This window comes from Bombus terrestris, chromosome 2 (assembly GCF_910591885.1).
Source record: "Bombus terrestris chromosome 2, iyBomTerr1.2, whole genome shotgun sequence".
NCBI classification, from domain to species: domain Eukaryota; kingdom Metazoa; phylum Arthropoda; class Insecta; order Hymenoptera; family Apidae; genus Bombus; species Bombus terrestris.
The window spans coordinates 17,508,050-17,530,861 of NC_063270.1; the positions used below are offsets into that span (position 1 = coordinate 17,508,050).

At 30.1% G+C, this 22,812-nt stretch overlaps 6 protein-coding genes across 10 annotated transcripts in view; 4 read left to right on the forward strand and 2 right to left on the reverse strand.

Annotated features, from left to right (window-relative positions):
• The first annotated feature begins 206 nt into the window (after nucleotides 1-206).
• Nucleotides 207-3,028, forward strand: LOC105667117. 2 transcript variants are annotated; one of them, XM_012320370.3, is made up of 8 exons: nucleotides 207-669; nucleotides 1,162-1,344; nucleotides 1,434-1,620; nucleotides 1,695-1,823; nucleotides 1,890-2,075; nucleotides 2,150-2,414; nucleotides 2,514-2,700; nucleotides 2,778-3,028. In XM_012320370.3, the coding sequence occupies exons 2-8, from the start codon at nucleotides 1,218-1,220 to the stop codon at nucleotides 2,852-2,854; spliced, it is 1,158 nt and encodes a 385-aa protein (XP_012175760.1). In that variant the 5' UTR covers nucleotides 207-669; nucleotides 1,162-1,217; the 3' UTR covers nucleotides 2,855-3,028. The 2 variants fall into 2 exon arrangements, with proteins under 2 accessions (XP_012175760.1, XP_012175762.1); XM_012320372.3 differs by having other exon boundaries at nucleotides 208-660.
• LOC100643111 (coiled-coil-helix-coiled-coil-helix domain-containing protein 1) lies at nucleotides 3,017-6,505 on the reverse strand. 2 transcript variants are annotated; one of them, XM_048412867.1, is made up of 3 exons: nucleotides 6,473-6,505; nucleotides 3,361-3,493; nucleotides 3,017-3,286 (listed from the first exon to the last, which is right to left on the reverse strand). In XM_048412867.1, exons 1-3 carry the CDS (start codon nucleotides 6,488-6,490, stop codon nucleotides 3,054-3,056), a joined length of 384 nt encoding a protein of 127 aa, XP_048268824.1. In that variant the 5' UTR covers nucleotides 6,491-6,505; the 3' UTR covers nucleotides 3,017-3,053. The 2 variants fall into 2 exon arrangements, with proteins under 2 accessions (XP_048268824.1, XP_012175765.1); XM_012320375.3 differs by lacking the exon at nucleotides 6,473-6,505 and adding an exon at nucleotides 3,668-4,098.
• On the forward strand, nucleotides 4,577-12,112 carry LOC100648124 (glucose-6-phosphate 1-dehydrogenase). 2 transcript variants are annotated; one of them, XM_012320376.3, is made up of 7 exons: nucleotides 4,577-4,775; nucleotides 9,405-9,529; nucleotides 9,706-10,073; nucleotides 10,162-10,760; nucleotides 10,851-11,056; nucleotides 11,142-11,302; nucleotides 11,384-12,112. In XM_012320376.3, exons 1-7 carry the CDS (start codon nucleotides 4,760-4,762, stop codon nucleotides 11,472-11,474), a joined length of 1,566 nt encoding a protein of 521 aa, XP_012175766.1. In that variant the 5' UTR covers nucleotides 4,577-4,759; the 3' UTR covers nucleotides 11,475-12,112. The 2 variants fall into 2 exon arrangements, with proteins under 2 accessions (XP_012175766.1, XP_012175767.1); XM_012320377.3 differs by lacking the exon at nucleotides 4,577-4,775 and adding an exon at nucleotides 7,696-7,868.
• On the reverse strand, nucleotides 12,108-16,647 carry LOC100642989 (striatin-interacting protein 1). The gene is made up of 12 exons (XM_003394000.4): nucleotides 16,414-16,647; nucleotides 15,981-16,097; nucleotides 15,631-15,914; nucleotides 15,065-15,557; nucleotides 14,774-14,987; nucleotides 14,514-14,668; nucleotides 14,198-14,442; nucleotides 13,891-14,118; nucleotides 13,648-13,819; nucleotides 13,373-13,577; nucleotides 13,023-13,275; nucleotides 12,108-12,941 (listed from the first exon to the last, which is right to left on the reverse strand). The coding sequence occupies exons 1-12, from the start codon at nucleotides 16,498-16,500 to the stop codon at nucleotides 12,896-12,898; spliced, it is 2,499 nt and encodes an 832-aa protein (XP_003394048.1). The 5' UTR covers nucleotides 16,501-16,647; the 3' UTR covers nucleotides 12,108-12,895.
• Nucleotides 16,648-16,827: 180 nt separating this feature from the next.
• LOC100643235 (protein wntless) lies at nucleotides 16,828-21,591 on the forward strand. The gene is made up of 12 exons (XM_003394002.3): nucleotides 16,828-17,076; nucleotides 17,370-17,557; nucleotides 17,628-17,733; nucleotides 17,803-17,927; nucleotides 18,005-18,160; nucleotides 18,239-18,416; nucleotides 18,489-18,616; nucleotides 18,705-18,710; nucleotides 18,782-18,943; nucleotides 19,016-19,243; nucleotides 19,357-19,510; nucleotides 19,604-21,591. Exons 1-12 carry the CDS (start codon nucleotides 16,971-16,973, stop codon nucleotides 19,702-19,704), a joined length of 1,638 nt encoding a protein of 545 aa, XP_003394050.1. The 5' UTR covers nucleotides 16,828-16,970; the 3' UTR covers nucleotides 19,705-21,591.
• A 254-nt stretch (nucleotides 21,592-21,845) lies between these two features.
• Nucleotides 21,846-22,812, forward strand: part of LOC100643356 (ubiquitin-conjugating enzyme E2 H) — a 46,116-nt gene continuing 45,149 nt past the window's right edge. For both annotated transcript variants that reach the window (XR_001099745.3, XM_012320379.3), the window contains exon 1: nucleotides 21,846-22,516. Coding sequence is in view for 1 of the 2 variants with exons in the window: in XM_012320379.3 (XP_012175769.1) it covers nucleotides 22,464-22,516 (53 nt within the window). In the remaining variant the exon portion in view is untranslated. The remainder of the gene's footprint in view (nucleotides 22,517-22,812) is intronic.

Below are 22,812 nucleotides of genomic sequence, written 5' to 3' on the forward strand. Positions count from 1 at the left end.
ATGTATCTCACTATTTGCAAAACACTTACTAGCTCCCATTTTATAGATATTTAGTATTCAGCTATTTACAGCTATTTAATAACATTTTGTATGTTAAACCTTGTTATTCCTCTTTGTTTCATTATTTGTAAGTATTCCATTGGTAAAACCAATGTTTTAAATTTAAAAAATTGTATGATCTATATGGTTAAATATATGTCTATCTGATATTAAAATTTAAGAAATATATATATGATCTAAAATTGCAACAGAATGGATAATATGTACCGACATTTCAAACTGATAATAAAATCGTCTACAAGGTGGCGCGCAAATCAGGAATTGCGTCCTGTTACTGAATACGGTATAATGCTCCGATAATTGGCCACGAGTAGAGTTTTCATTTGGCCAATTATAGAAAAAGGTATATTTCTAGGAAATCTTAAATATTTCTCTCCTCTAATAAGCATGAGTGAAATGTGGAAACTTTACATATTTGTTTATTCTACATATATGCGTACATAACATTAGAATTTCAGTTCACGTAGTTTTAAGAACTGGTGGGGATAGCAATGGCCATTTAAAGGAGCAAAATTCCGGTCAGTTAACCCGGCAGTACTATATTCTATGTGCCGGCACTTTTCAGCGAGGATGGTAACGCTATTATAGTGTATGTTACAGGTTTGTATAGTACGTGTCACTAATTTTAAGCTTTCATAGTCTCAAATATTCACTATCTAAATAAAATGCAAAACATGGAGCGTGATCAGTTTATGTTAAGAGAAAAGTAAAAATAACATAAGTATTTTATACAATTTTACCAGTTAAATTACTAAAATTTTGGTAAACAATTTAAAAAGGCGCCATAATGTTTTAGCGCCTCCAACCGTTACAAGTAGAAATGTTTGCTTTCTTTGATATTTAATTTCTATATAAAATTTAATGAAAAGTATATTTTTTAAATTTTATAGTTGTTAAGAAAAAGATTCTGCATATTACAAAGTGAATTCTTATTTATCTTTGGTGTATGTACATTAAAAAATGTGTATACTATTATTCAACATTTGACTACCTGATTAATATAAATGCTAGTACAGCAGTCAAATATATTTACACAAATTGATGCAAAAGAATATTAATGCGCAATTAAGACTTGTTTGAGATGTATATTTATAATTTTAGTATACATGATGTACTGTTGAAGCAAATACTGAATTTTAAAGAGAAAAACGTGCACAATGTTAAAAATATTAAAGGAATATAAAGTGACCATTTTTTTGTTCCTTCCTATTTCTTTCTTATTTGCAATTGATGGAAGTGCAATATTGAAAGAATTAGGAGAGAAACAGTACCAAATGATTAAAGGTATATATTATTTAATCCTATACATAAAAACACATTTTTAATCTTATAATTGATTATATAAATTATGTTATTATTGGTATTATTTATAGCAAAATCTTCCTTATCGCAACATGGGATTTGTTGGCAGACTGTTATCGATTCAATAAAAGTTAGTTGTGATAAATTAAACGATCGAGAGCATGCTCTTATTGCTTTAAAATTGACAAATTGTTTTTTAGAAGACTCTGGACATAAAACTTATGATTGTCATCTTATTGATGTAGAAAATCAACGCCGGTAAATTTATTATACTTTTTAATATATATACATTGACTTTATTACACTTATTAAATAATTCATTGATTTTACAGTAAGTGCATTAATAATATGTCAGATAGGGCATTTAGTGTGTATAATGAATTTTATGTGCATACTACACACATGTGTTTTTATTTAAATTATGAAGCTTGGCAAGCTGAAACTGACAGTACCATTAAACAGTAAGTTCTCTTATGTTTAACCACTAATATGTTTTGGAAAAATTATATTATTTTCTTTTATTACAGATTATACCAAGTTTCTTCTAAGATGAGGGAGCAATTGTTAGAAGCTTCAGAAATACAAGGAAACATGCTTGAAAGTCAAAAACAGAGTCTACAAATGCAAAACAAGCTTTTATCACATGGAGAAGAACTTGGTTCTGTATTAAAGTCTTCTTCTGAAAGTGTTAACAACCTGGTTAGAGATTTTAAGTAAGTACATCAAAGTTTTTTACACGTAGTAAATAAAATTTCTATCAATGATAGTCTAAAATTACTAATTATAGAGAATCAGCAAAAGATCAAAGAGAATTATTGTTCCAAATCTTTTCATATGTTCGCACATTTCAAAATTGGATCGTTGGAGAAGTCTCTTGGTTTCAGTCCATTATGTTTTACACAATCAGTTGTATTTTGTCTGCAGTGTTTAGTTCTTCTAAGAGAACTGCGGATGCTAGAATCACTCTCTTCATGATCCTAAGTTTAAACATTATTGCAGAACGAATGTTGGTTCAATATTATGATAATGTGTATCATTCCATTGACAATAAGGTAATATAGATTTGGATTTATGAAAGTATTATTAATATTATTTTTTTTATACTACTAAACAGCAAACATAAAGAAATTAATTTTTGTTTCTTAATTTAGGACAGCTTAGTGAGAGCAACATGGATGTATAGAAAAATAACTCTCACTCTTTGTGCTATTACGTTAATTTGTACATATTATTATTACAGAGATGACCAAGTAGAAAATTATAAAGCGCTAAAACGCATTGAACATCAATTAAGTACCATACAAGAAACTACATCTATTTCTACAAAACATCCAGTCCGTACGTATTGTAATCTTCTGCTATAATATAAATTGAATACAGTTGGTTAAAATCATTTTGCTTTTATCCATATATAGGTTATTGTACACGATTAAGTGTCAAACGTTTGCAAGCACAGGCAAATAGACAGACTAGTACAGAAGCTCTTTTGTAGTATAAATCAAATTAATTATCGTTTATTTTTATTATATATTAATTATTATAAATATAAATTAATTAATATGTGTATTATTTATATATATTTACTAATATATTAATATATAATATCCATTATAATAGTGAAAACATGAATTTTATACAGGTGACAATAAAAGTATTTTTTATATAATACTCTAACATTTTATTTAAAATCATTAAATAGTTGGATACATACGTAAAAGGTATGTAATCTGTTTACTTGTAAGATTTTTAGCATTAGGAGCAGGAACTTCAATTCTTTGTAGTTCCTTGTTTACAGCAGCACTTTTCATATATTTGTTATAACATTCATACAAATTTTTTACTTCATTGTTGCACGTGCCATCTTCAAAATCACCTTTTTTCCAACATCCAAATAGTAGTGTCATTTCATATAAACATTTATCCTCTGAAATACGTAAAAGCATTATTTATAATAGTGTTATAAAAAGATTTCATTATACTATGAAATATAATGTTTACCAAGAGTTTTCACTGTGCCCCCAGAAACTCTATTTTTTAATTCTAAAGGCATCACTTCGTAAAACGGCACTTTATTTACATTTTGAGCCGCTCTTGGCTTATGTCTCAAATATATCGAGCTTAGTCTCATTTTCTAGAAACGAAAAATTATCAAATGATTATAAATATGAGGTTAAGAAATCTAAGGTTGAATTTTTTATAGAATTCACTAATTATTATTAACATCAACCTATACGATATTATAACATATCAAAAATTCTCTAAAAATACATTTTTAAGTAATTATTTCATTCAGTTAACAATATACCTTTGATATCACAATTTATTTAAAAGGAAAACGTTTCGTAACAGATGGCGCCTACCACTATCAAGGATTAACGAATCAACTCAATAGTCAATTGATAATAACACATTAATTGCTAATAGTAGCACCATAATTTATATTGTTATTTACATCATACAAAATTTCAATTCTATATATAATTATTATAAATTAACTTCAAAATGACATTGTACAGGATGTATTTTGTTTTACTAAAATTTACTACATTATACAATCTCTCCAATGAGACGAAGGAGCAAGTGTAAATAAAATTTGATTGCTGCGATTGCAACTATTGATTACCGACTAGTGAAAGTTTAATGTCGGATTTTGTTTACGTTTACTGCCTCGTCCTGTTGGACAGATCACGATCATATTAATAAGTCTCGATACTAAAGCCTAGGGAAAATCGTCTGAAGATTGAGTCGTGACTAACTGTGAAAGATAAACATGGAAGACAGGAGAAGGTTGTCGTTCTGCGCATGCTTGACATGTTATGAATATCTCAGACAGAGACAGAGATACTGTATTCATCTCTCTCTCTCTCGTAAGAATGTAGACTTTGCCAATCTTTTATGTTAATTTTTCAAGAGTAGATACGGCTCAATTTTCAGATGGTTTTCCCTAGCAAGTATCGAGACCTATGATTCATATGATTGTGGGACAGATTATATATTATTGTTAGTATATATATACATCATAAAAAATCATATCCAAAGACCTTAATAATACTTAACAGTTAAGAAATAAAATGTTTATTTCTATTCTTCAAATGTTTGATATAAGAAGGCGTAAACTTCATATACAGAATAAGAGAAAGGAAGAAAAGCACGAGATTGGCCCAAATTAAGGGTGGCGGGGTACTGCAAGAAATAAGTTTACGAACGGGATTTTCAAATGCCAGTTGATCAGTTCATGCGTGAATCACCGCATTATGTTTTTCAGCGTAACCTTAATTTCGTGAATCTTTTATAATCATCTCGAAATACATCAAATAATTCCTGAAATACGCAACAGAATACTTGTGAAGTTGTACTTTCTATTATTTTACATTCTTTATATTTTCTTGTGTTTACAATGGAAAAAGTAAGAAGTAAGTTTTTCACTCATTTATATACTCATTTATATATTGTAAATTGAGATTAATGCATTGCTTACTCTGTACAGTTTTTAAAGTCGAACAGTTTTAGCCACCTCTCCTTTATGTGTATATATGTTCGAAAATAATAATACTAAACAAATAATAATACTAAATTCATTTCTAAAGTTTTATTATATTGGTAATATTTCTAGTATAATTTTTATGAAATCGTTGAAGTTACTATTTTTTTGGGTAGTATATTTACATTGCAGGATCATACAATTAGATTTTTTTTCTCATAGCACGTTCTGATAAAAAATAATTAGAAAACGATATTAATATTATGTTTATCTTGATATATTTATCAGTAAACCATTCATACATATGTATGTTCTAAACAGCATATTGTTGATTTTACTGTTTTATATGTCTTATATTATTATCGTTAAACATGCGTTATTGCAACAAATATTTAAAAATAAACTGCATCCTTTATGCGTGTGACATTCTATATTCCTGCAAGTCATTGTAAATGGAATGAAAAGTAGGTCTACAACATCAATTTGACATTGAAAATTGTTGCATCAAATGGTACGGCCTATTATGAATATACGAATATACATTTTGAGTTATCTAATGTATTTATGTATCGTATATTTATGAAACTGAATTGCAAATATAAAAATGTATCATATATTAAAAATTGATTTCCAGAAATTTATTCGATCTATTATTAGGAGGATTGATTCGCGAATAAATGTCCGAAGATTTAAAAAATTAAACTGCTTGAAGCAATGAGACTGCGTATATGGATCGCGCGATTTTTGTGTTACGTCACGCGTTACTGTTGATAAATGCGTGAAAAAACTTATCAGGCTATGCGCACTTAGATTAACATAGATGTGGAGTATTCTTTACGCAAAGAATATCGAACAGTGAATTCCACTACAACTTTACAAAATTTTTAAATAAAAATCCGGAATGTTGTTGTTTAACATTTTTCGTAACTTATTTGTGAATTATAGCGAAGATTATAGTAGAACAACAAATCGTGATTTTCCTAACCTACAAGTAAATTACGATACCATAAAATCGATCACTATCTTATGCAATGATAATAAAAAAAGGTGAAAAAGGATACTAGTACAAATAAATAAATTTTTTTTGTAATATTTACGTAATTAAACGATATTTATATAGAAATTATAAATTTCAAAACAATAAATTTAAATTAAAATTCCACGATAACGTACTATATATTATTCTTATACTTCAGTATAAGATCGTAGTGTAATTTTGTTTTTTATTTCTTAGTCATGCTTTTTTTTTAGTCCGGATATTATGCGTTTCATTCACTACAATAGTACTTAGAGGTTATACAATATTTATATGCACCAAAGATACATAAACACGTTCAATTTCTATTAAATTAACATAAAATGTTAATTAAAATCTTTGTATTCACAGTAATGAGAATGTCAGACTACGTTATCTATCTCACAGTGTATTAATCGAAGATTAAATTTACGTCGTTGCTTTGATTTGTTTAACATATTATCGAACGTGTGTAAATTGTAAAGCTTGGTCATGAAAACGGTACTAGGATATATATCTTGTTTAACAAATCTATCTATGAATACTATCAGAATTTCTGACACTATCCAAGAGCAAACGTCAACCAACTCACATAGGATATGACTATGACTCACTTTTTGTTGCAAAGTCATTGGCTCTTACGAGATTCACACGTGGCCATTTTATGTGTCATATGCATGTATAGCACATACATACACGCTTTCACAGTAAATTGATGTCATGGAAGGTATGTTGATCGTGACATAACTTTATTGACGTAAACAATCTTTTTATATAAGTTTACCTGAAAAACGAAGTAAATAACAAAAAAATATAGAAATGATCGAAGATGTGTGTACTCAAGTTACTACATAAGAATTACACCTGATAATGCATCAAGTCGTATTGTAACAATGATCAACATAACATACCAATAGTTACTGTTTATTATTAATAAAATATGTGTATTATTGATAAAAAGTACTTTGACATTCAATAATGAATAGCTAGTTCGATATTGAATGATTAATTGTAGCTATTACTTTTCACATTATCATGTCCTTGATTTCTACTCGTAGTCTCTACTACGCACCGCCGCAGGTAATATTAGGTATTCTCAGGACTCTTAAATAACGAATGTTCCTTGCTTTTTAATTCAGTCCCTAACATGTTTTCGTAACTATCATTTGAAGGAAGTTCGTAAATGTACCATTAAGACTAAGTTAATTAATAACCAATTGTTATTAAAAGTAGATAAAATTATATATTTAATTTATTAATTGTACATATATCGAAGATATCGAATGAAATAAGCTTATGATAACATGAATTTTGATTTGCGAGCTAAAAGGAAAAAATTGGAAATTTACTGTAATAAAAAAAACGGTAATATTATAATTATGTAATCGCACATCGATATGATATGTGGCAATTTCATTATGATTTATATTTGTACTTATCCGTTACAGTTACATGTGAAAACAGATAAGAAATTACGTTTTCGTTATAATTAACCATTTATTTTTTTTACCATTTTCTTATGCGTACAATACAAAACTGTTAAAATAAATTTACAGTAAGAATAAAAGAAAAGATAATACAAAAGAGTAAGAAATTACAGAACATAATGCTTTTCGTAAAGGTATTGTTCAATGTAAACATCGTAAAGAAATAAAGAGTTTAATTTGTGGTATGACCATAAATATTATATTCTTTCTATTGTTAGCTCGATAGAAAGGAATAAGAAAATACAAAGAATTTGAGATACTTCATTGCTTTATGGAGCTTAATCCGCAATTATCTTCGGCCGGCGTCCAGGTACGTTCCTACTTCGAAACCTTGCATCTTTCCGAGGCTGTAAAATAGTGACAGTGTCGATCGTGAGTATCGTGACGATTAGTTCGAGTTAAACAGTTGAAGCGCACGGTGAGCTTTGGACGTTCTTTTTTACTTCTACTCGGGTTACGTTTCCGGGAAAATTTTGATTTTCTGCACAAAGTTTTATTAAGGAATTTTTCGTCAAAATGATGAGTAAGTTTTATTAAAGTGCTTATAAGGATTATTTTCTTCCATTTTTTGTTATCGGTGCATTTTTAGAGGTGTGTCGAAATATGGCTCGTAGAAAAGAATATATTAACCATGGATAAGCGATAAGGAAAGTAAATATATTGGACTGTACATTTATTAAAAAAGAAACGCTTAAGACAGAAAATTTTATATTATCGAAGAATTGAAATTTCTTAATTTGACTGAGATCTCAATGCTGTTGTTTATAAATAATCAATAAATCAATTGATTTGTTTAATTGTACATAAAATTGTGGCCGCAAATTGTGCTTCAAATTGGAGCCCTTGAGTCGAATGTCTACTTACATTATATAGAATATTAATAATATTATATAAGTCGCATATCTTGAATTCGAAAGCTGATACGTATTATTGAAGGTGATAGCTCTTTTTTTTAAATTACTTTTTGACTTTTTACCGATATTTTTTACTTTTATTCGATGCCATGTTCGCGCGTTTTTATATTGTGTGCTGGATAAAAAAATGTTTCACGTTATGGTCAACTTTATTGTCGTTACGTAAGATTTGTGGAAGTTAATTTGAATAATAAACGTATATTTTTAAATACATATGTTCGGCATACATTTTGCATGTTTAGGTATTCCATGGTACTGTACTAACACATAAGTTTTAATCAATGATGTTATCCTTTTATTCGTTCGTTTTAATTTCAATATACGATCGAATAATAAAATTAAAAAAAATTATTAAATAAAAAGAAATATTATTATTATATTATTATTATATTAAAATATTATTATTATATTATATTATATTAGTATTATGAAATTAAAAAATATAATTACAATTTTCTATATATTTTATTATATCTTTTCCGTTGTGATTAGATTATTACCCAATCATTATCAATATTTATCAATATCAGAATCTTGCAAGCTTCCGTACAATTTTAATTTCGTTAGATAAAAGTGTTTAATTAAGAGAACTATGTTGACTGATTACAAAGCTATATATAGTTAAATCTTTGATTTAAAAGAAAGCAAATATTGCTTTCAAATAAATCATCTTCTTAAGCTTCGAACTCAACGATAAAATCTTAACTAAATATAAAATTTCACCTTTGTAATTTGAGTTCGACTAAGTTTCGTTATTTTATCTACACGTGTATTTAATTAGTTCCGCTCTTTGAACTCGCGACAACAAGTATTTCAAGTTTCAGTGACTTTAAAATGACTTTGATGCGTCCAATTTCATAGTATCTCATATCCCTTCCTTTTAATTTGTCCTTCTTAAATCCTTAATTTTTCAATTTTTCAATTTTTCTTTCTTTTTGCGAAATGAAATTGAATATTCCATTAAATATTCAACTTAACAACGAATACGCTTAATTACGCGTGATATTCCAGCAAAAATATATTTCGAATCGTGAAAAGTTCAAATCAATTTTGACGCGTACCAGCTCCATGATACTAATAGCTATTTTTAAATTAATTTGTCAGTAACGCAAGTTCTCTGTACGACGATCTCTTCTGTTTTACAGAAATGTCCACAGAGGAAAGCCTGCGCTTCATCAGGCAATCATTGAAATCGGATGAAATGGATCATCTTGAGGGTATCCATTTCGATAGGTTGTACCCTCACGTGTTTGTTACCCTTGGAGCTTCTGTAAGTAGAATTTTTCTTTCTAAATATAGAAATAATAATATGAATATTAGTTAAAAAAAATTATGATAAAAAAGATAACTAGTAAATCCAAGTAATAATATATAGATTTTAAGTTATTTTTAGTTAAGTTATTTACACCAAAAAAGACTAACCGAGAAATTTTATGCTAAATTTAGGGTGATTTAGCGAGGAAAAAAATCTACCCAACGCTATGGTGGCTGTTCAGAGACAATCTTTTACCAAAACCTACCACATTCTTCGGTTACGCGCGCACAAACCTGACTGTAGATCAATTAAGAGAAAAGTGTCATCCATACATGAAAGTGAAACCAGATGAGCAGGAAAAATACGAGGAGTTTTGGAAACTGAATCACTATGTCGCTGGTACGTACGATTCACAGAAAGGATTTGAAGTGCTGAACAATGAGCTGAAAAAATACGAACAAAACTATCAAATCACTCACAGACTGTTCTACCTGGCCTTGCCGCCGAGCGTTTTTGAAAGCGTAACCATACATATTAGGAACGTTTGCATGAGTGACAAGTGAGTTGCATATATTTCACAATTACTTTACAATTTATACTAAAATCGACGTCATATAAAATATATATGCATTTCTTTTCTTTTAAAGAGGCTGGACCAGAGTGATTATAGAGAAACCGTTTGGTCGTGACACAGTTACGTCACAATATCTATCCGATCACCTAGCGTCGTTATTTAGAGAAGATCAGATTTACCGTATCGACCATTATCTAGGCAAAGAAATGGTTCAAAATCTGATGACTCTGAGATTTGGTAATCGAATATTTGGTCCAACCTGGAACAAGGATAACATTGCTTCTGTACAAATTACATTTAAAGAACCGTTTGGTACACAAGGAAGAGGCGGTTACTTCGATGAATTCGGTATCATTAGGGATGTCATGCAAAATCATTTGTTGCAAATCCTATCGTTGGTTGCGATGGAGAAGCCGGTGTCTTGTCATCCAGATGACATCCGAGACGAGAAGGTAAAAGTGCTGAAGTGCATAAAGTCTTTGGAATTGGAGAATGTTGTGCTAGGTCAATACGTTGGTAATCCTGAATCGACTGATCCCGATGCTCGACTTGGTTATTTGGATGATTCAACTGTACCGGCTGGTTCTAATACTCCCACATTCGCTCTCGCCGTGTTAAGAATTAATAACGAACGATGGGACGGTGTTCCGTTTATCCTCAAGTGTGGGAAAGGTAAAATGATATAAGCATATTTATAAAAAAAATGATTGATTTTTTAATATATGATCAATTTTTTTAATGTGGTGGTATATTTATGATTAGCGTTAAATGAACGAAAAGCAGAAGTTAGAATACAATATCAGGATGTATCTGGTGATATATTCGATGGAAAAGCGAAGAGGAATGAATTGGTAATTAGAGTACAACCAGGTGAAGCGTTGTATATTAAAATGATGACGAAATCGCCTGGTATCGCGTTCGACATGGAGGAAACGGAATTAGACCTTACGTATGGTTACAGGTACAAGGTAGGTTCAAGGATTCCCTATTTATTATGTTTGTGTGTATATAGAAACTTTAGAGATGTTTCTATTAATACGTGTGATTATGTAGGGCCTAAAACTACCGGACGCGTATGAACGATTAATTTTGGACGTATTTTGCGGCTCGCAAATGCATTTTGTACGTAACGATGAACTTTCGGAAGCGTGGAGAATTTTCACGCCTCTGCTTCATCGAATAGAAAATGAAAAGATCAAACCAGTTCCATATAGGTAATTTAGTCTTTCTGTCAATCAAAACAGTAATTTTGTTTTTTATTTTTCTAACTAATAACGTATACCCTTCAAATTTAGTTATGGTTCACGAGGACCTAAAGAAGCCGATGAAATGGCGAAAACAAATAACTTCAACTATTACGGTTCGTACAAATGGGCGAGACACTAACATTTTTGTAACATTAGTACTGTAAAATATATACATATACTATACAGATCGCAAAAAACTATACCACAAATCATCATCTGTAATCATTCCACATATCGTACATTAAAGTGTGTACGGTGATTTCCGAAATTTTATACACACATTGTAACTAATTTATGCATTTAATTTATTAAGAAGTTGAATTTATCTATTTTTTGAAGCACCCTTTAAGTGTAAAATATATTCTACTAGTTAAAGAGTGTGCAGATATTACTATACGTATTTGAAAGACTTCAAACATATGGCTAATATTTATATCAGAAGTACCTATGAATAAAATGTGATTGTTTCATTTTTAAACATATATCATTCCAGGAAACAATTTATAGTAGATATATAATGTTATATGTATATATTACATATATATTTTTATACAACAAATTTAGCAATTTGTAAATAATTCTTTAAAAACTTTTCTAACCATTTAAAAATTACAACTTGTATGTAGACCATAATTTTATTTTACTCTTGACGATTTAAACATGACGCCAATCACATGAAATATCCTGTACAGTAAATAAAATAACATAAATTATGTGGTACTTTGCATTGAAATTGTTTAAATATACATTACAATAAATAAGTAAGAGAAAGTTGAATATTCAGTCTATAATTTATATACTCTACATTTTAAATATTTATCTATCAAATGAAATAATGCTATAAGACGAAAGCACCATAGGAGCGCTTCATACAGTTTTGCATCATGAATTTATATACAAGTGATTTTGCTATTCAGCTCTTTCTCTCTCTCTCTCATATAAAGAGATCACCTACACGTAACACACAGGTCAAACACTCATTACATTTAATAAGGAACAAAACATATATAATTTACAAAATTAGTAAATTTTTAAGAAAAAATGCAATTTAAAATTAAATTAATACATTATACATGTTAACATTTATATGTTTGTAAATACCGTATCATGATGAATAGTATTGCTAGGCAATGACGAGTCACAATGAAATAGAGTACATATAAAAATTATATAAAATACAGGAAGTTCCAGCTGGTATACGATTCGCAGTTTGTTACATTATTGGAAATTAACATTTTAATTTACAGAAACTTATATAATATGAATGCGAACGGTATGAACCATATATTTGAATAAAGTTACCCTACTTCTTTATGATTATTATATATATTCTCTTACAACTATAATAGTAATAATAAAATATTGCTACAAGTAATACACATTGAATTAAATACACACAAATAAATGTAAAAAAATTACACATTATCTTGTAAACCATCCTTAAAAAATCACTAGTCTCTTTTTTAAACGTCCATTAGATTAGGGTTACTCACTGATCAATGTATACAAACCAAATTCAGTTTCCAATGCATCGATATGGCAATGTCTTTTCTGAACACTTCACAATAGTATATAATTTATAAAAACGTCAAAATTTGATCCAGGTCTATGATTGACGAAAATACGATTTTAATATTATATATGTATATATATTATATTACACTTATTAAAAATTTAAATCTCACACCCTTCAGGATCCAATAATTCGTCCCAATTAATACTTCTTTGAAATACTTCTTGTTGTAACCATAATTCATAATGTTGTTTAAATTCATCGCTTAATTCCATATTTACCCCGAGTACTGATGTAACAGAATTATCAACAGGTTCCATATCTTTGTCCTTAGGAATATTAGTGTATCGTAGGTTATTGAATCGATCAACGCAAGAACGTAATACGCACTCGTCTACTTGGAAATCCCAAGGTCGTGCTTCTAGATCTAATTAATAAAGAATAAAATAAATTATTTATATTTTGCTTTTAAATATACAAATTCTATATTAAAATGATATTAAACATTATCTAGAATACATTACCATTGCCATAAGCCCAATCATCATTTAAACGATGTCTAACTTTTGCATATATTGCACTGATTGTTTTCATATTAGTTTTCCGCCATTGTCGCCCTAAGTACCTAGTTTGCATTTTTAGTAATTTTAAGACATATAATTGCATCATTGCATGTCTGACTTTTAATGTACGTTTTAATATAGGTGCTGATTTAAAAACGACTAACATCTATAAAGACAGATAAAATTAAAACAATCATAGTAAATAAACAAGTATAACAATTAAAAATAATACATACCATAATTCTACTATGTTTCCATTTTGTAAGTTTATTAAGAATACGTAATAAATTAATGCACGAAAAAACGTTTCTCCATGAATATGGTAGATTATCCCCAGTTTCAAGATTATCTAGGGACACATCTGGTTGTTCTCCAATAACACACATAGGAAAATCCAAGATGGGAATACTGTAGAGAAAAGCGCACTTATTAAGTACACTTGCATTAATGATTGACTTGCATTTGTAAATGGAACTTACACATTTTTAGCCTCTATATAAGCTAGAATATTCTGATTTAAAAATTTTAAAACAAGTGGTATGCAATTAGCAAATACTAAATGTTGTGACATGAATTCAAACTGATATATGTGATTTAGTTTAAAATGTTTTAACAGAAGAAGCAGTATTGCAGATACTGCTTTAACAATGATTTCTTTATGTCTGCTTACATCAATACCAAGTTTCATAGACTGAAAAACAGTCATGCTGTAAGAAATAAAGACATTTTATACATTAAAAAATCTTTAAAGTATACATTTTCCACATAGATAGTTTATAAACTTACGGCATTTGTCCTGGCAAGACATCAGCCATAATATTGGTACTATCTGTCTTAGCTTTACTGGTGGGTGCAGCAGCCAATAAAATCTTTAATAGTGCAATCATATATTGCGGTACAAATGGTAATATAGCATGATATACAATTTCTGTTGGTGTCTGACGAATTGGAAACCTTGGAGTGCTTATAGGATTTCTAAGCATTTGTTCCTCTTTTTGGATTTGGATTTCAGCTAAAGATGTATACATATGCTAAAAATATAAAGATATACATTTTATTTCTCCAAATTTATAAGTACAGAATGTATGATAATTTAACTTACTCTTTTAAGTGTATTAACACCTTCAAGTATTGGTTGTGGTAAACCTGCCAAACTTTGTCTGTCTCCTTCCAAATTGTAACCAACAAATTTTAATCTTGATGCTTCAAGAAATGTGTCGACATCCTTTTGTCTCACCTTTGGTGTCCATGGTAAACCTATGAAAAATATATTACTTTGAATAAATAATGTCATATTTTTAAGGAAATATCTCTTTCATTCTTTCGCTTCGTGAAAGTGAAATGTATTTATAAAAATATTACTTTTTCCCTTAGTAAGTTGTGGGGTATCAGGCCTTATTGGAGGCTGATTGTTCTCATTTTGACAGTAAGTTCGTAACTGAGTCAAAACAGTTTGGTTCATAAATACATTAGCTTCTCCTTCACCTTCATTGTTCGTAGTATTGTTTCCCACTTCTGCACCTTCATATTCCATTCCCAAACCTGGTTCATCCAATGAACTTTGTTTCATTAGAAACTGAAAACATGAATTATCAAATAATAATTTATTAAATAGAAATTTTTAATAATATTTTACACAAAAATATAGCATACTCGTCGATAAGATCTATGATTCTTTTTTTGATTTTGCGTTTCAATCAAATCTGCAGCACTGACAGGAGGAGAACTAGCTCTCATAGTTTTTGCAACTTCTAAAGTATCTTCTTGTTGTGTATCTAGACCAACTTCATCGCGATACTGTTTTTTTAACTCCCTTAGTGTATCAATACCACCCAATGATACCAAGATCAATTTCCACAGCAACAAAAGAACTTTTTTCATTGGAAAATGTGGAGCTGCTCCACTACAGAAGTATGTCACCATGCCAAGAAGTTTAACTATAAGCAACTCTTCGCCATATGGATTTATTAAATCTTCTTTGAAAGATTCAACATTATTCTTATAAATACTATGTTCTAAATTTTTCATTTCTTCCCTCATCACCTCTGTTATAATATACAAAACAGACAAAATTACTCTTAAATCAGTGGAATCATCAAGACTAACAGATATTTTCCTCATTGCAGATGCAGTTCTCCTACTATTCCTAAGAATAAAAAATTTTAGTTATAAAAAATTACTGATACATAAAACTCTTTTATGATAAAGAAGCAACATACGTAATTTCAATATTAAGAAGTTCAACAAATGCTGGAAAAATTCCAGCCTCATATAATAACATAACATTTGTTCTGGTCCATTCTCGTTGCTCTTCATCAGACTGCACTTCAGCCCAACAACCTTGAGCTAAATACAAGATGCACCTTGCTGCCTTCATTCTTAATTGTTTGTTAGAAACCTCTAACTGATCTAATAATTTGTAAATTACAGATTTCTGTTGTGCCTCTGATAAATTTTGCCACCATGGTCTTAATTTATATAATTCCATTTGCTCTTCAAATGCCTAGGGATAAACATATCCGTGTTGTGTTAGTATTTCATAGAGTATTATGAGGACGTCTATACTCACTGTGAGGTTAACATGTAATTCAGACTGTTCTGAATAGCTGTACAATTCAGCAATTTCATTGGCATGCTTATCCGCATCGTCATAAACAAAGTCCAAATCCGTAGATTTAGATGTTTCCTAAACATAAAAATAAAAAAAAGGACATGCAAAATTGTTACTATTTAAATGTTAGCATTCTTTTTACTTCAATAAAATATCAATTACAAGTATTGTATGTACCATTTTATGTATATTAATTTCAACGATTATTATTCAGAAAAGGATATGAGACGTTATTCACGTATCGTTTGATTTGATAAACAGATTGTGATAATCCAGGCATTAAGTAGTATAGGCTTCTGTCAAAAAGGTTAGAGACAACTTGATCCACGCCGATAATTGTTACTTATTTTTGGCAGGATTTTCGCACTTAGTTGACAAAGCATTTACTCACTTCGGTACTCATAATTCGTTGCTGTAGAACTATTCGGGGAAGATCACGCTTCCCATTTCCATTCGCATCCATCGCTACGTCACGCATTTTCTAATAGTGATTAGAGATGCAGTATGTAATGCATCTCAGACTACTCGAATCATTCGCAAATATTTGATCGACAAGTTTTGTTATCGATTTCTTAATAAAAAAAAATCGATGTACTATATTGCGTTCGATAATGTTTAATAGTTTCGGGTATATTCAAAATTTTATTGATAGGAACTGAAAATTGTTGCAATATTCCTATACTTTGTAAATCTCTGCAATGATCGTTGGCAACATTGAATATAAGATGATTGGTTCATAGGATCTTTTTAGAGATTTTCATAAGAATTTCTCTAAATATTGGTATGTCACAGCTTCCATTTTGAAAAGCGAAGCTACTCGAAAAGCACGTTAAACTGCTCTTCACATACTTTCCGAACAAACGCGTCTCCTTGTGCGTCATTTTGGTGACTTTGTATTTTGAACAGATGATATTATAAACAAGTACAGTAAATAATTGTATTTAAAAAATGCAGGGAACAATCATAGAAAATTTAAGCGGTAGAAAGCTTTCGGTACTTGTAATATTACTCGTTATCGCGCAAATAGTTTGTTTTCTAATAGGCGGGCTTATTGGTAAGTTAAGAAACGTCAAACATTTTTGTTACAATTGTTACAATTCTGACTATAGTTAAGTGCTAAGTTTGATTTTAAATGTATTAAGAAGATACCAGATCATTTGTAAATAAATAGTTGTATATTTACTTTTTAAAATATTATTGAGGATAATTATAGAATTTATCTATTCTTTGTAACGAAAATTGTATTGAATAAAAGTGATGAATTTATTTACTAATCATTCCAATTAATGAAATTGGTTACTACAAATGGCTATTTATAAATCTATTAACTTATATATAATATTTTAGCTCCAACTCCAGCTAGTAGCCAGAATGTGCTTGGTACACCTTGCAAGGATATTCGTATAAATGGATCTGAACCAGGAGGAGGAAAATGGTTTTATTCAAGGGGAAAAGGATCATGTACTCCTGTTGATATGAATCGGTTTAGCTTTGACAGTCACCATCAAGCATATCAGGTTGTTTATACATTTCAGGTATGTGTTTGAAATTAAGTTATATCAAGAAATACAAATCATATTTAAATATTTATTATTTATTTTACAGATGCCTGTACCTCGAAGTAGCATGCAACTTGATTATTCTAGATGGCAACAAAACTTAATAGGTGTTTTGCAAGTGGATATTGTTTATCACAGTCAGATAGAAATTGGTGATCTATCAAAAAATATATATCTATTAGTAGATATCAGTTATGTATATTAACTGTTATTTCTTGTAGCTCCTAGGACTAAGATAACATTGGATGCAAGACTTGCTTATAGGAACAAAGGAGATCCAGATGATGCTTGGAAACCATATGCAGCCTCTGTGGTAGAAAGAATGCTAGATTGTAGTATTGATGATGTAAATATATAAAATAGCAGTTATAATCATATTAATTAAAGTAGATATATATTTATTGATATAGTTATTTTGCACAGGCAATGGAGCAGTATAATTACAACTGTAGTGTGGTACCATTGTTTGAACTTGGATCTCTGTTTCATGATTATTATCTTCTAAATATTCGTCTTCCTGCTGATACTGATAAAAATATTAATCAGGGTTTGGGACATATAACTGATTTATGGTTCACAGTAAATATGTAACATTTCAAATTTAATTTTTACATATATAAAGTTTTGAAGTATTAAGTTAGCATTTTTATATTTCAGGCTATCAATCAAAATGGTGGATTTACAAAAGTGTGGGTCAGTTTAAAAACTATTTACTTTCCAATCGTCTTGTGTGTTCTTACTTGGTACTGGAGACGAGTACATATGCTTTCCAGATCACCAGCTTTGTTGGAGTACTTACTTTTAGCATTGGGCATAGCTTTGTCATTTTTAAACAGTAAGTTGTATAGTTTTATTTCTGTTATATAAGAATTGACTATATACTTATGTTTGAATGTAATTCTTTTAGTGCCTCTGGAATATTTAACACTTGCCTATGATATGCCATTTATGCTTTTATTGGGTGATATTAGACAGGGAGTGTTCTATGCAATTCTTTTATCTTTTTGGCTTGTGTTTGCTGGAGAACATCTTATGGTATGTACATAAAATATATGAAAATAATTTGGCTTTTTACATACTAATGAATTCTTTCTGTTTATGCATCATCTTCTATCACCTACAGATACAGGTAAGTCTGTCATAATATTTTATTTGATTGTTTTGTCGTGAAAATGTAATTTTTTATTGTTTTCTAATTAGGAAGGTGAACAAAGAAATTCTCTAAAATGTTACTGGCGTCATCTTTCTGCAGTAGGCATTGGATGTCTGTCATTGTTTGTATTTGATATGTGTGAACGTGGGGTGCAATTACGAAATCCATTCTACTCAATTTGGGTTACAGATCTTGGAACTAAATTTGCTGTATCCTTTTGCACTGAAAATCTTCTTTCTGTGTCCGAACAGTTTGTATTCCTTGACGTATACAATAAATAGTTATCTTTTATAATCTTAGCTGGAGTTTCCGCTGGCGTGTACTTAATATTCTTGGCTTATATGATATGGAAAGTATTCATGAATATTAGTGCAAAACGAGCTGCATTACCTAGTATGAGTTCGGCACGACGTTTACACTATGAAGGTGTAATATATCGATTTAAATTTTTGATGATTGCTACGCTATTGTGTGCATCATTAACGGTTGTTGGTTTTATTCTTGGCCAGGTATTTATTTCAATATTGTGTTTGTAAATATTGCGTTAATATTAACAATTTAATGTGTGAAGGAGAAATAAATTAGCGCAGTGAGGAATGATGTCATTATACTCATAATATAGGTTGCGGAAGGGCAGTGGAAATGGGATGAAGAATTACATTTGGAAATGACATCAGCATTTTTCACTGGTGTATATGGGATGTGGAATATTTACATTATAGCATTATTGTGTTTATATGCACCATCGCATAAACAGTGGCCTATTGAACCATCCGGTAACTATACTTCCTGTATATGTTTCTATATCTCTTTATTAATTATTTATTGTACCGTATTCTCAATTTGGTGTGAATTTAATTTTCTTTCAGAAAATAGTATTAGCGAAGAAATTGAATTTTCACGTTTATCTACTGATCCTAATGAAACGTTGTCTTTGACAGCATTCGCACGAAAAGCAGCATTAGAATAAGTAGTACACATTTTTTATAAGAAGTAGAACAGTGGTAACCGACCAGTCAACGCAATTTTGTACTTAAACTTAGCATGAAAAATTATAAATATGAATTAAGGACTTCCGATATTTATAGAGAATGCAAGGACTGATAATACTCTGACAAGTAATCTTTTAATGCCAAAATTAATTATTTATTATGAAAAATATTTTTTAAGCTTTACTTTTTCTATGGTACATTTACTTAATATTTTATATACTTAACAACTATTACTTCTAAGCGAAATGAATAGCGAGCCATTTTATCTCTAGATTTTCTTCATGTTCGTCTTTGTACGTTATCAAATTAGAATAATACATAGGTATCGTTATTTTATAAAACATTCCATCTTAAATCTAAATATCTAAATATCTTCTATCGAACAATTCACATTACCTACTTTCGTTAACGATAAATAATCTATTCCGTCGTTTCATAGAACATATCAATATTGGGCATTTATCCATAACTAACATTTGTAAACGTGCATTTTAATGGTAGCTATATGATAGTGAACATGGGTATTTCAATATTATTTATTATTATCATACAAAAAGGATTAATCTACATTTGGCAGTATTAAGTTCCTTTCGATCAATATGTATAATATTATTCATATTTCATACATATTTTTACTAACTCCGATGCATTATTGCTATAATTATTAGAGTTTAAGACGTATGCATGCAACAAGGTAGACCTGAACAAAGTAAGAAAAGAGGTGCAATAAATTTGTAACAATTTAGTAGAATGAATTTAGTGCATATTACTTATGTAGAGTACTTATATTTGAAGCAGCAGAACTAGTATTTTCTATATCTTCAATGTATTGAATGAATTGTATCAATGAACAATAATCGAACAAATTTTGTATATTATTAATTATCATATTTTTGAAATAACTTTAAGAACATGAAATAACTAAAATGTAACGTATTAATATTTTAACAAACTCAAATTTTTGTATATTTTTATTATTGAACTTTGGTATAGTATTTACTTCACACATTTTTCTTTTGTACATTAGACAAAATTTTATATTCGTAATTTTTATACATTTTTTAAATAAATCAATTTGTTAGAATAACTTTATCGAATTACTAAATATTATAATACCATATGCGATATATGTATATATGTTATGTATATGTTAATATTCTCGTTGTAGATATGTCTTTTGTTTCAACGTTATTAAACGTCCAAGTAAAAGGCGAATTGTGCCACATTCGACTTGTCGAACCGTCCTCGCAATTTGTTTGTCTATTAGAAGAATAATTGCTGTGTAATTGAACTATTTCCTCATAATTTTATTCGTATACGCGCTCATTTAATTCATCATAATATGTGTGTGAAGGGTTAATTTCAAATGTCAGATTTCTTAAAATTTAATAGATATTGGATTTTATATCGTTGGTTAAAAAAGGTATTTATAGGATATTTATAAATATTTTGTGTATCGTTTATATCTTATTATTATTTATATAAATATCAGAATTCTCATAATGTATTTAAATTCAAATTCCAGATATATGTCATTGATGTATACTATTTCACAGTGTTACCAGGGACTAGTGATTTTTTTATGTATTTTTAAAATTAAACATTAATCAATTCATATTCAAATTTATCCATAATCATCTTGTACTTATTTTCATATACGATAATTTTATCACAAATGTTTTGCGTATCTTAAAATCGTAAATACTTCATGACGTAAGTGGTTATATATTGTACGTATATTGTAATCGTCTTATTTACGGAATACAACATTAATTTAATGTTTCATATATGTTTCGCAACAAAGTAAGTAATTCGCGTAGATAAAGCATCAAATAATAAAATATAAACAAGTACTGGAATATGTATATTCTTTGAAATTTGAGTATATTTCTTTTGTAAAATATTACCACATACATATATCTATTGGGTATGGAATTTGAATTTCGTAGTTTTCTAGAAAATGAAATAGCAGGCAATATTAGGTAGTTTATATGGAATTCGGTCTAATTCTAGTAATATTGGTTGACCGAAAGAACCAGCGGTGATTCGTTGGATCATAGCAGGGATTTTGTATTGTGCGCGCGCATTCACTGGCACAACGTGAGACAGAGGTAGCAGCAAGGAAGAGAGCAGTGCAGAAACGGAATCAGATGCAGTGAAGTCTGTGAGTTGACAGTGGGGTGCACGAGAACAGGCGTTCAGTAGTGGTGGAGGCGGAGGAGGTTTAGGGGAAAGAATTGTTTTCTGTGTGCGCGAGAAACGTGTCGACAAGTAACGAGTCTCTGAAAACGGGTCGTCGTTGGTGATGGTGAAATGATTCTCTAGCCCGAGGTTTTTGACTTGGTCCGGACGGACAAAAGAGGAAGACCTTTTGTATATCGCTGCTGTTCAAGAGACCGTACGTTTGTTCATCCGTAGAAAACATCATTAAACGCTGACGTCGCGGAATTCGTCCCGTGTCGTTTTCCTTCGTGGCGAGCGTCCGAACATCCAACGACTGACTTAGCGACCATCACGCGCGCGTGTCTTTGTTTTTTTTTCTCGGTGCTGAATAACTGTACGAGGAAAACAGAGAGAGTGTGTTATATCACAGTGGTGAAAAGACCGATACGTTTCGTGGGTTTCTGCTGTGGTAAATAATCCGTAGCAGTCAGAGGCCCTTCCTAAACGACAATCGAGCTCAGCTGATTCAAGGACTTGCTGCTGAAGGGCTCTGCTGCGTTAATAGACGATAAATATGTCGTCCCCCAGCGCTGGAAAACGACGTATGGACACGGACGTTCTCAAATTGTATCCTTGAAATTCACTTTTATTTCTCCTACTTGCTATTTGTATCTCTGTCTTCTTTTTTCTTCTCCTTCTTCTCATCCCCACTTCTTTCTCTCTTTGTCTCTCTCACCCTTCTCCTCCCTCGCCACTCTGCTTGTATCCCTTCCCATTTTCTTGTTCTCGTTCTTTCTTTCTCTTTCGCTCTATCGCACGTGCTTGCAATCGAGTGCAAGAGAGGCCTGCACATGGGTTTGCGAATGCAAGACCTACGCAGTATGCATGTGCATGTTACCGCGGGATCGGTTGTTTATCATGTA